The sequence below is a fragment of the Triticum dicoccoides genome, chromosome 7A (genome assembly GCF_002162155.2).
Source record: "Triticum dicoccoides isolate Atlit2015 ecotype Zavitan chromosome 7A, WEW_v2.0, whole genome shotgun sequence".
NCBI classification, from domain to species: Eukaryota; Viridiplantae; Streptophyta; class Magnoliopsida; order Poales; family Poaceae; genus Triticum; species Triticum dicoccoides.
Window position 1 is genome coordinate 566,342,705 of NC_041392.1, and position 11,637 is coordinate 566,354,341.

An 11,637-nucleotide genomic window follows, 5' to 3' on the forward strand; every position below is an offset into this window, starting at 1 on the left:
TAGACAACAATGAACCTATGAGCTATGGAGAAGCGATGGTGGGCCCGGATTCCGATAAATGGCTCGAGGCCATAAAATCCGAGATAGGATCCATGTATGAAAACAAAGTGTAGACTTTGACAGAATAGCTCGATGGTCATAAGGCTGTTGAGTGCAGATGGATTTTAAAAGGAAGACGGATAATGATGGTAAATGTCACCATTAAGAAAGCTCGACTTGTCGTTAAGATGTTTTCTGACAAGTTCAAGGAGTTGACTACGGTGAGACTTTCTCACTCGTAGCGATGCTAAGAGTCTGTTGGAATTATATTAGCGATTACTGCATTATTTATGAAATCTTGCAGATAGGATGTCAAAACATTGTTTCCTCGACGATTTTCTTGAGGAAAGGTTGTATGTGATACAACCGGAAGGTTTTGTCAATCCTGAAAGATGCTAATAAATATGCAAAGCTCCAGCAATCCTTCTGAGGACTGGCATAAGCATCTCGGAGTTGGAATGTATGCTTTGATGAGATGATCAAAGATTTTGGGTGTATACAAAGTTTTGAGAAACTTGTATTTCCAAAGAAGTGAGTGGGAGCACTATAGAATTTCTGATGAGTATATGTTGTTAGACATATTATGGATCAGAAATGATGTAGAATTTCTGGAAAGCATATAGGGTTATTTGAAAGGTGTTTTTCAATGGAAAGCCTGGATTAAGCTACTTGAACATTGAGCATCAAGATCTATAAGGATAGATCAAAACGCTTAATGGTACTTTTCAAATGAGCACATACCTTGACATGATCTTGAAGGTGTTCAAGATGGATCAGTCAAAGAAGGAGTTCTTGCCTGAGTTATAAGGTATGAAGTTAAGACTTAAAGCTCGACCACGGCAGAATAGAGACAAAGGACGAAGGTCGTTCCCTATGCTTAAGACATAGGCTCTACAGTATGCTATGTTGTGTACCGCACATGAAGTGTGCCTTGTCATGAGTCAGTCAAGGGGTACAAGAGTGATCCATGAATGGATCACAGGACAGCGGTCAAAGTTATCCTTAGTAACTAGTGGACTAAGGAATTTTCTCGATTATGGAGGTGGTAAAAGAGTTCGTCGTAAAGGGTTACGTCGATGCAAGCTTAACACCTATCCGGATAGCTCCGATAGAGATACCGGATGCATATAATGGAGCAACATTTTAGAATAGCTCCAAGTAGAACAATTATTTGGATTAGCTCCAAATAGAGCGTGGTAGCTACATCTAGGAGATGACATAGAGATTTGTAAAGCACACACGGATCTGAAAGGTTCAGACCCGTTGACTATAATATCTTTCACAAGCATAACATGATCAAACCTAGAACTCATCGAGTGTTAATCACATGGTAAATGTGAACTAGATTATTGACTCTAGTAAACTTTTGGGTGTTAGTCACATGGCGATGTGACCTTGAGTGTTAATCACATATCGATGTGAACTAGATTATTGACTCTAGTGCAAGTGGGAGACTGTTGGAAATATGCCCTAGAGGCAATAATAAATTAGTTATTATTATATTTCCTTGTTCATGATAATTGTCTTTTATTCATGCTATAACTGTATTAACCGGAAATCGTAATACACGTGTGAATACATAGACCACAACCATGTCCCTAGTAAGCCTCTAGTTGACTAGCTCGTTGATCAAAAGATGGTTACGGTTTCCTAACCATGGACATTGGATGTCGTTGATAACGGGATCACATCATTAGGAGAATCATGTGATGGACAAGACCCAATCCTAAGCCTAACACAAAGATCGTGTAGTTCATTTGCTAGAGCTTTGCCAATGTCAAGTATCTCTTCCTTCGACCATGAGAGCATGTAACTCCTGGATACCGTAGGAGTGCTTTGGGTGTATCAAACGTCACAACGTAACTGGGTGACTATAAAGGTGCACTACAGGTATCTCCGAAAGTATCTATTGTTTTATGCGGATCGAGACTGGGATTCGTCACTCCGTGTAAACGGAGAGGTATCTCTGGGCCCACTCGGTAGGACATCATCATATGCGCAATATGACCAAAGAGTTGATCACGGGATGATGTGTTACGGAACGAGTAAAGAGACTTGCCAGTAACGAGATTGAACAAGGTATTGGATACCGACGATCGAATCTCGGGCAAGTAACATACCGATAGACAAAGGGAATTGAATACGGGATTGATTAAGTCCTTGACATCGTGGTTCATCCGATGAGATCATCGTGGAACATGTGGGAGCCATCATGGGTATCCAGATCCCGCTGTTGGTTATTGACCGGAGAGTCATCTCGGTCATGTCTGCATGTCTCCCGAACCCATAGGGTCTACACACTTAAGATTCGGTGACGCTAGGGTTATAGAGATATTAGTATGCGGTAACCCGAAAGTTGTTCGGAGTCCCGGATGAGATCCCGGACGTCACGAGGAGTTCCGGAATGGTCCGGAGGTAAAGAATTATATATAGGAAGTGCTATTTCGGCCATCGGGACAAGTTTCGGGATCATCGGTATTGTACCGGGACCACCGGAAGGGTCCCAGGGGTCCACCGGGTGGGGCCACCTGCCCCGGGGGGCCACATGGGCTGTAGGGGGTGCGCCTTGGCCTACATGGGCCAAGGGCACCAGCCCCAAGAGGCCCATGCGCCAAGAGAAGAGAAAAAGGGGAGAGTCCTAAAGGGGGAAAGCACCTCCGAGGTGCCTTGGGGAGGATGGACTCCTCCCCACCCTTGGCCGCACCCTTCCTTGGAGGAAGGGGCAAGGCTGCGCCCTCCCCCTCTCCCTTGGCCCTATATATAGTGGGGAAAAGGAGGAGCAAACCAATCTAAGGCCTGGTGCCTCCCTCTCCCTCCCGTGACACATCTACCTCCTCCCGCAGCGCTTAGCGAAGCCCTGTTGGAATCCCGCTACTTCCACCACGCCGTCGTGCTGCTGGATCTCCATCAACCTCTCCCTCCTCCTTGCTGGATCAAGGCGTGGGAGACGTCTCCGTACCGTACGTGTGTTGAACGCGGAGGTGCCGTCCTTTCGGTACTTGATCATCGGTGATTTGAATCACGACGAGTACGACTCCATCAACCCCGTTCTCTTGAACGCTTCCGCTTAGCGATCTACAAGGGTATGTAGATGCACTCTCCTTCCCCTCGTTGCTGGTTTCTCCATAGATAGATTTTGGTGACACGTAGGAAAATTTTAAATTTCTGCTACGTTCCCCAACAGGGTGGCCATCAGGTGAGGACGCGGCGGACGACGAAGAATTTGGGTCGGCCCGGACGCCAGCGGACACGATTTGAGTTTGAGTCGGCTCGTTGGGCCGTCACTTTTGTCCGCGCCGACCTAAATGGATACGGACGGACGGAATGTGTCGCCGCATTAGAGTTGCTCTTAGCTGCCAGAAGGCCCATTGGTTGTCCGGGTGCGAATGGGTATCTTTAGGGTATCATGCGGCTTTTTTTAGTTCACCACATGAACTCGATTTTTAAAGCTGCTTGTCTAAGAAACAATATTTGTGTTCTCCTTGATTGCACATGGAAAAATGGCAATGCCTTGATTAGGTTCTGGTCACCTCAATGTCAGGATTTGTGATTGCTAACCGCACCTGGCGCATAGTAGTTTCTGGTTACCGAAGACAAAAAGCTTTCTTGTTATAGAAGACACAAAGCTTACAATGACGCAATGATTTTGGTAATTCTTTATTTAATGTTTAAATGGTGTTTTACGATCAAAGTGTGGAAATCTACGACTGGCTGAGAATGCAATCGACAAGCCCTTCATTGAGCGACCTTCAGACAGTCAAACAATGGTGGACTTCTAGTGAGGGTTGGCCTCGCTACTTCAGAAAGGAGACTAACTCCTTACATATGCTCATATGTTCGGAGATTTGGAATGAGCAACACTCTCGGGTTTTTCGTGACAAGGCCTCCGTACCGACGAGGGTGGCTGCGGTCTGCACGTTGCAGGAGGAAGCGGAGCGACTCCTTCGCGAGTGTTAGTCAACGGTCGGGCATGGCTGCCGCGTCCTTGCACCCTTCCGCCGCTAGAAGGACAGTGACGACGACGATGACTATGGTGGTGTTGCCGGCCAGGGCGGCCATGTCTACAAGGTCACCGTCCGCTCCAAGTTAGTGTTGTTTTTTTAGTTTCTAGTTGAACTGAAATGCCGTTCGTTTTATGTATTAATATGTCCGAACTTAAGTGAATTCCCGCATGTTTACATGAAATTTGTCCGGTTTTGTTCTAACCCGGTTTAAAATGTATGCGGGCATGGTTGAATGGCCAACTTCGACATCAGTGTGTCGTTTTACGAGTTTTAGGAGATGCCCTAATGTTTTTCTAAGAAGATTGACATCTGGAAACTAGTATTTTTTTCGTGAGCCCTGGCATGTACTCCCTTTGCTTCTTTTTATCCCGCGTATAAAGTTTGGTCGGGGTCAAACTACACGAAGTTTGATCAAATTTATATAAAAAATATGAACATTTACAATGCTAAAACTATATAGTATGAAAATACATTTCATGGTGTATCTGATAATATTGATTTCATATTGTGAATGCTGATATTTTTAATATAAAGTTAATCAAATTTTATAAAGCTTGATCTTGACCTAATATTTTATACGGGGACTAAAAAAACGGAGTGAGTACGCAGGGGAATAAAGCCGGCCTTTGGTTGGGCGAGCGATATCGCCCCTCGAAGCATCCGTCCTCCCTGTTGTGCTCTCTCTCTCTCTCTCTCTCTCTCTCTCCATTGCTCAGTACCATCCCACCTCTCTCCCTCTCACCTAAAAGTCTTGTGCCAGAGATTTGAAAAGATCACACAGACCACTAGCTTTTAGGCGCTTGCCTTGCCTGCGAATTGCTGTGAGCTGCTGAACACTTTGCCCAACCCTCCTTCTGCTCCATTTTCTAGGCAGCCATGGAAGCAGCAGATGAGGAGAAGCCCCTGCTTAATGCACAGACCAATCCTCAGGTAAATCTCTCGCCTCCTCTTCTTTTCTCTCATCGAGATGATCATGAGAGTAATCTCTTCAGTTAGGAGGAAGAATACGAGTAATTCCGATCTTCTCCATCCTGTGCAACTTAGATATTTTTGTACTGTACTGCAGGATGTAGGTTCAGAATATACCAGCGATGGTTCAGTCGATATCAACAAACGGCCTGCTCTGAAGGGAAGTACAGGCCGTTGGAGGGCATGCTACATGATTTTAGGTGATACTATCAAAATTCGGACAGCAATTCATGCAAACTGTACTCGTGTCCATCTACTCCTTTTCTTACATGCTACTTGAACGCATCCTAGGTGTTGAGTTCTGCGAATGCGTGGCCTTCTTCGCGGTCTCGAGGAACTTGGTAACCTATCTCACCACCGTGCTCCACGAAAGCAAAGTCGCCGCCGCGAGAAATGTCTCCGCCTGGGTCGGCGCCAGCTTCCTCACGCCGCTCATCGGAGCCTTCTTGGCCGACACCTACCTGGGAAGATACTGGACAATAGTTGCTTCCCTCCCAGTCCACATCCTTGTAAGTTCTAGTACACAAGATAACGATCAACAAACCTCTTAGTTGCAAGTTGCAACTCTGATAAACACTTGATTCTGTCAGGGAATGCTGGTCCTCGCAGTGTCAGCATCAGCCCCAGCATCTTCCTACAGCGGCGGCGAGGTTCATCGCACCATGGTGTACGCGGGGCTCTATCTCGCCGCGCTCGGCGGCGGCGGCATCAAGCCCTGCACGTCGACCTTCGGGGCCGACCAGTTCGACGGCGCCGACCCGGCGGAGCTGGCCAAGAAGGGCTCCTTCTTCAACTGGTACTACTTCATGATCAACCTCAGCTCCCTCCTGTCGAGCACGCTGCTTGTCTGGCTGCAGGACAATGTCGGGTGGGGGGTCAGCTTCGCGATCCCGACGGCGCTCATGGCCTTGGCCCTCGCAGTGTTTCTTGGTGGCTCCAGGGTGTACAGGTTTAGAGAACCCACAGTGAGCCCCTTCACCAGCCTCTCCCAGGTGGTCGTCGCGGCCCTCAGCAAGTGGCGTATGCAGCTGCCGGACGACGTCTCCCTTTTCCACGAGCTCACCGGTTCGTCTGAATCAGGCCACATGATTCAGCATACGAGTCAGTTCAGGTACTTCAGATAATGTCTAGATGTTCATTTGGAAACAAACATTTGCACTGAGCCAACTATCCGATTGTAATCTTCAGATTCCTCGACAAGGCTGCCATGATGCTGCCCCACTCGGACAAAACACGCGTGGCGCCGCCGACGAGTTCTTGGAGGCTCTGCACGGTGACACAGGTCGAAGAGCTCAAGATACTGCTGCGGATGTTCCCCGTCTGGGCATCTTTCGTGATCTTCCACGCCGTCACCGGCCAGCTGTCGTCGACGTTCATCGAGCAGGGGATGGTCATGGACAACCGCGTCGGCGGGTTCGCCATCCCGCCCGCCTCCCTCTCCATCTTCGGCGTCTTCAGCGTGCTCGTCTGGGTGCCCGTCTACGAGACCGTGCTGGTGCCGCTCGCCCGGCGCTGCACCGGCAACGTCAAGGGCTTCTCGCAGACGCAGCGGCTCGGGGTCGGCTTCGCGCTGTCCGCGCTGACCATGGTCTACTCGGCGGCGCTCGAGACGAAGAGGCTGGCGGTCGCGCGAGCCAGCGGCCTGGCCGGGCAGAACGTGCCGGTGCCGATGAGCATCCTGTGGCAGGCGCCGTCGCACGTCCTGCACGGCGCGGCGGGGGCCTTCGCCGGCATCGGCATGACGGAGTTCTTCTACGACCAGGCCCCGTGCGCCATGAAGAGCCTCTGCGCGGCCTTCGCGCAGCTCTCGATCGCGTCCGGGTTCTACTTCAACACGGTTGTGCTCAGTGTCGTGGCGGCGGTCACCACGCGTGGCGGGGCGCCTGGGTGGATCCCAGACAACCTCAACGAAGGGCATCTCGACTATTTCTTCTGGATGATGGCTGCTCTCAGCTTACTCAACCTGGCGCAGTTTGTGCACTACTCCATGCGGTGTAGAGAGAAGACAGCTTCTTCACCCTAAATAGTGGACACTTGACACGAGTTTAAAGTTTAAATCCTTTTCTATATGATGATCACAATAAAGTAAGCCTCTTCCATCATAGTGATAGATAATCCCAAATGATAAGTGCCACAGTTTGCATGAAGCACTTCACCCTGACAGTTTTTACAACTAGATATCTGTACTGAAAAAATTTAGACCTATCAATCTGCATTGAACGGACATGCTAGATATCTATCCCGTCCCGTACAGTAAACGTCTCTTCGGCATTGAACAGGCACGGACAAATGAGACGCGACGCTGGCGGCGCTCGCGCGTTGCTTCAATGCCAGTGACAGTGAGGGCTGCGTCCGCTCCAGGGCGGCGTCAATGCAGAGCGACCCTACAGCGGGATGAATGCGGGCAGCTGGCGCCGGGCAGGAAAGCATGCGAGCGAGGGAGAAGGGTTTAGGGCGGGCCAGGTTTGTCAGTCGTGGGCGTGGAAGCGGCTCGGATGCCCACAAAGCTCCCCTTCCCCAGTTTGCAAAAAAAAATGTGTTCGGACTGGCCTGCGAATCGATACATGACCATGTTGGATGATAAAATATGTCCGAACCACATGATTCAGATGGGTGCGGGCGGTTTGTGTGTCTGTGTTGTAAATGCGCTAACAATGCAATGCTACAGCCATAAATCGATCTCATGGACTGTAGCAGTGATGAGCGCCGTGTTCCTTCCTTTTTTCACTTGATTAAACATTGGCCTTCCATATGTATCCTAGTTCCCACGATCAGCGGCAGCACAAGCCGTTAGGGGAGCAACACATGAAGTCTGATTCGTAAGCACACAATGATTTGATTCGTAAGAACAGAACGATTTGATTCATGTATTGATTTGGTTCGTGTCACCCATTCCTGTTAGTAGCACATGGTGAGAGAGAGAGAGATGGGATGACCTAAGCAATTTAGGTTCGTTGCATGTGCAGCGATCGGCCTTCAGCCGGTGTGATATACCTCCCTTCGTAAATATTTGTCGCAAAAATAAATGTATCTAGATGTGTTTTTAGTTTTAAATACATCAATTTCAATCCATTCTTACTGCAAGTAATTTAGAACGGAGGGAGTACTACTAGAACGGAAAAGAGAAAATGAGAAAGGCCTTCTTGGTTCATAGGATAGGAATTTTATAGGAATAGAAAAATCATAGTAAGTGAGATGACATGCATTTCAATTCCTATAGAGAAAGAGATACTATTTGGTGCATAGGATAGGAATTTTTTAATTGAGTCTAGGCTAATGTTTTTTCCCTTCAAAATGTGAAGAATTGATTTCTATCCTACATACGAACAGGAATCCATTCCCATAAACCAAAGGGTTTCAATTTGTTTTCCTTTACAAATCCTATTCTGTAGAGTTTCTATAAAATTCCTACAAAAGACGACCTATTATAGTGATGAGCGAAAGGGAAACTGTTTTCCCAAATAAAATAGTGCTACTCCAATTTATGCGGAAGAGACGTGGAAATAACCGGTTGCGAACTAGTATTGTAAAGTGACCCAGTGAGTGAGTGATGCTGACGGCGCAGCAGGCAGCTCCAGGAGCATCGTCTCCATCCGCCTTCCTTGTCCGTTTAGCACGTTGTAGCCTAGCTTAGCTTAGTAGCTAGTAGAGACTAGTTTAATTTAACAAGATGCCGCTCATTTTTTAACGAGAGCGTAGTAGGAGATACGAATCTGCTGCCGCATTCGTCTTCCTCTTGAGGAAAACAAGTCTCATCCGCCGCATCCGTCGTCACTCAGGTCTCTCTCGCTGTTCAGCTCAACGTGGAATCAGAAGAAGAAAAAGTCAGCTTGTTCTCCTGCCATTTGTACAATTACGCTGAAATTACATCATGTGTTTTTTGCTTCTCATGATAGACCTTCTCTTTTCTTTCTCTTTTTGTATTGTCCAATCACTCTACACAACGGGGTCTCTAGATAACAAGTTCCTGATAGCTCCGCGTACACAGAATTCTTCTCAGGAACTTCCTAAGAGCACTTCTTCTGAAGACTACACCGAGAGAGAGAGAGAGAGTGTCAGATGGAAGCAGCAGATGAGGAGAGCCCACTGCTGAGCCATCCCTGCCTGCGTCCACAGCCACAGGTGATGGATTTTTCTCTGCTCAACCATGCATTATCCCTGCTGTCCAGTTGGTATCCTAAGTGCGGAAATTGGTAACCAAATTTATAGCCTCTGCATTGTTGTTCAGGACGAATATTCAAGGTACACGAGCGATGGAACGGTTGATGTCAACAGACAGCCTGCTCTCAAGCACAGCACCGGCAACTGGAGAGCATGCTTCTTCATTCTAGGTGCTCCACAAAACTTCTTCATGCTCCACATTTTGTCATTTTCCATACAGGAGGAGTAACATGTTGAGCCTTGGACCTAAATCAGGCGCCGAATTCAGCGAATGCTTGTGCTTCGCCGCCGTCGCCAAGAACTTTGGTCACCTACCTCACCAGTCACCACGGTGCTCCACGAGAGCAACGTCGACGCCGCGAGGAACGTCTCCACCTGGGTCGGCAGCTGCTTCCTCACGCCGATACTCGACTGTTGCAGTGTTCCTCTCTGTCTACATCTTTGTAAGCCGAGACAACCAGAATGCTACCAGACCACCTTAATCTGCAACGTTTCTGAAGTTACTGTACAAAAAATTCTGCGCAGCATTTCTGAAACTTTTTCATTGACAATGTGCCAGGTGATGTTCATCATGACCTCATCGCCGGCGCTTCCGTGGCTCCTGCCTCGTTCCTCCGACGAGAGCGGCGGTGTCCATCGTGCCGCCGTCTACCTGGGGCTCTACCTTGTCGCCCTCGGCACCGGCGGAATCAAGCCCTGCGCCACGGCCCTGGGCGCGGATCAGTTCGATGGCGCCGACCCGGCGGAGCGGGTGGCCAAGGGCTCCTTCTTCAACTGGTACTACTTCTCCATCAACATCGGCTCGCTGCTGTCGGCGACGTTGCTCGTCTGGGTGCAGGACAACATCGGGTGGACCGTCGGGTACGCAATCCCGACGGTGCTCATAGGATTCGGCCTCGCCGTGTTCGTCTCCGGTGGGAAGATTTACAGGCACAAGCCACTGGGGGTGGGAGGTAGCCCACTGACAAGGGTCTGCCAGGTGGTCGTCGCTGCCGCGAGGAATTGCCGTCTCGAGCTGCCCGATGACACCTCGGCCCTGCACGAAAATGGCATGGCTCAGCACACCAGGCAATTCCGGTTCTTTGACAAGGCCGCGATCGTGCTGGCGTCGTCGGAGAAGAAGGGCCCGTGGCGGCTCTGCACGGTGTCGCAGGTGGAGGAGCTAAAGATGCTGCTGCGGATGTCACCCGTCTGGGCGTCGATGCTCGTCTTCTTCGCGGTCACCGCGCAGATGTCAACCACGCTGATCGAGCTTGGCATGACCATGGACAACCGCGTCGGCGGTTTTGTCGTGCCGCCGGCATCGCTCTCCACATTTGACCTCGTCAGCGTCCTCATCTGGGTTCCCCTCTACGACACCGTGCTGGTGCCGCTCGCACGGCGCGTCACCGGCGAGCACAGGGGATTCACGCAGCTGCAGCGCATTGGCGTCGGCCTCGCGCTGTCCGCGGCCGCCATGGCGTACGCCGCGTCGGTCGAGACGAGGCGGCTGGCGTCGGCGAGCTCGATGAGCATCATGTGGCTGGCGCCGTGCTACTTCGTGCTGGGCGCGGCCGAGGTGTTCACCAGCATCGGCATGCTCGAGTTCTTCTACGATCAGTCCCCAGTATCCATGAAGAGCTTGGGCACGGCCCTCGCGCATCTTGCCGTCGCTGGCGGGAGCTACCTCAACTCCGCCCTGCTCGGCGCCGTCGCGTCTGCCACGGGGTGGATCTCGGACAACCTCGACCAGGGCCACCTGGACAACTTCTTCTGGTTCATGGCGGCTCTCAGCACGCTCAACCTGTTGCAGTTCGTTTACTGCTCCATCAGATACAAAAGCTAAAGAGGCCACCGAAATAATTGTTTGAAGGGGAAAAGGTGTGGCTGAATTGCTTAGGTGTACCCACCCACCCCAAGAACGTTTTCCTTTTTATTTCCCCAAAAGAAAATTCAAGCTTTGCAGGTGAACAGTACATTTGAATTACAATATGCAAAAAAAATGTTTTTTTATATGCAACATAAATACTACTCCACAATGCAGTGCGACACGCTTTCCAAGGGAGATGGAGGGAGTACTTAAAGTTATATTACTTGTATTAATCTCATTTAATATATTGATGCTGCACCAAAAAAATCTAAAATATTTCTTGTACATTGTAGTACTAATGTTTCAGGGATCCCCACAAATTAATTTTCAAGGACAGGAAGAGATGGGCGAACGGGCGACTGGGCGGGCGACCGGGGCCACGGCCACGGCTGCGCCGCCCCTAGCCGCCGGTGATGGCCGGCGAGTTGGAAGCCGGTTCCGGGCTCTTGCGGATCCGGACGAGGAGGACGCGGACGACGACGGGGATGGGATCCCGGCGAGTTCTCCACCGACTCCGACTCCGACTTCGTCAGATCTCATACGTGAGTTTTTTAATTCAGGGTACGACGAAGATGAAGTGGCAACAACGATCGATAGTTTTCTGCCACCTGATGA

The 11,637-nt window shown here is 49.7% G+C and overlaps 1 protein-coding gene and 1 pseudogene across 1 annotated transcript; both read left to right on the forward strand.

The window, feature by feature from the left end:
• Nucleotides 1-4,708: 4,708 nt before the first annotated feature.
• LOC119333917 (protein NRT1/ PTR FAMILY 8.3-like) lies at nucleotides 4,709-7,185 on the forward strand. Its single transcript, XM_037606634.1, has 5 exons — nucleotides 4,709-4,973; nucleotides 5,110-5,212; nucleotides 5,304-5,521; nucleotides 5,603-6,123; nucleotides 6,201-7,185. Exons 1-5 carry the CDS (start codon nucleotides 4,920-4,922, stop codon nucleotides 7,033-7,035), a joined length of 1,731 nt encoding a protein of 576 aa, XP_037462531.1. The 5' UTR covers nucleotides 4,709-4,919; the 3' UTR covers nucleotides 7,036-7,185.
• Nucleotides 7,186-8,974: 1,789 nt separating this feature from the next.
• On the forward strand, nucleotides 8,975-11,196 carry LOC119332003 (annotated as a pseudogene).
• The last annotated feature ends 441 nt before the right edge of the window (nucleotides 11,197-11,637 follow it).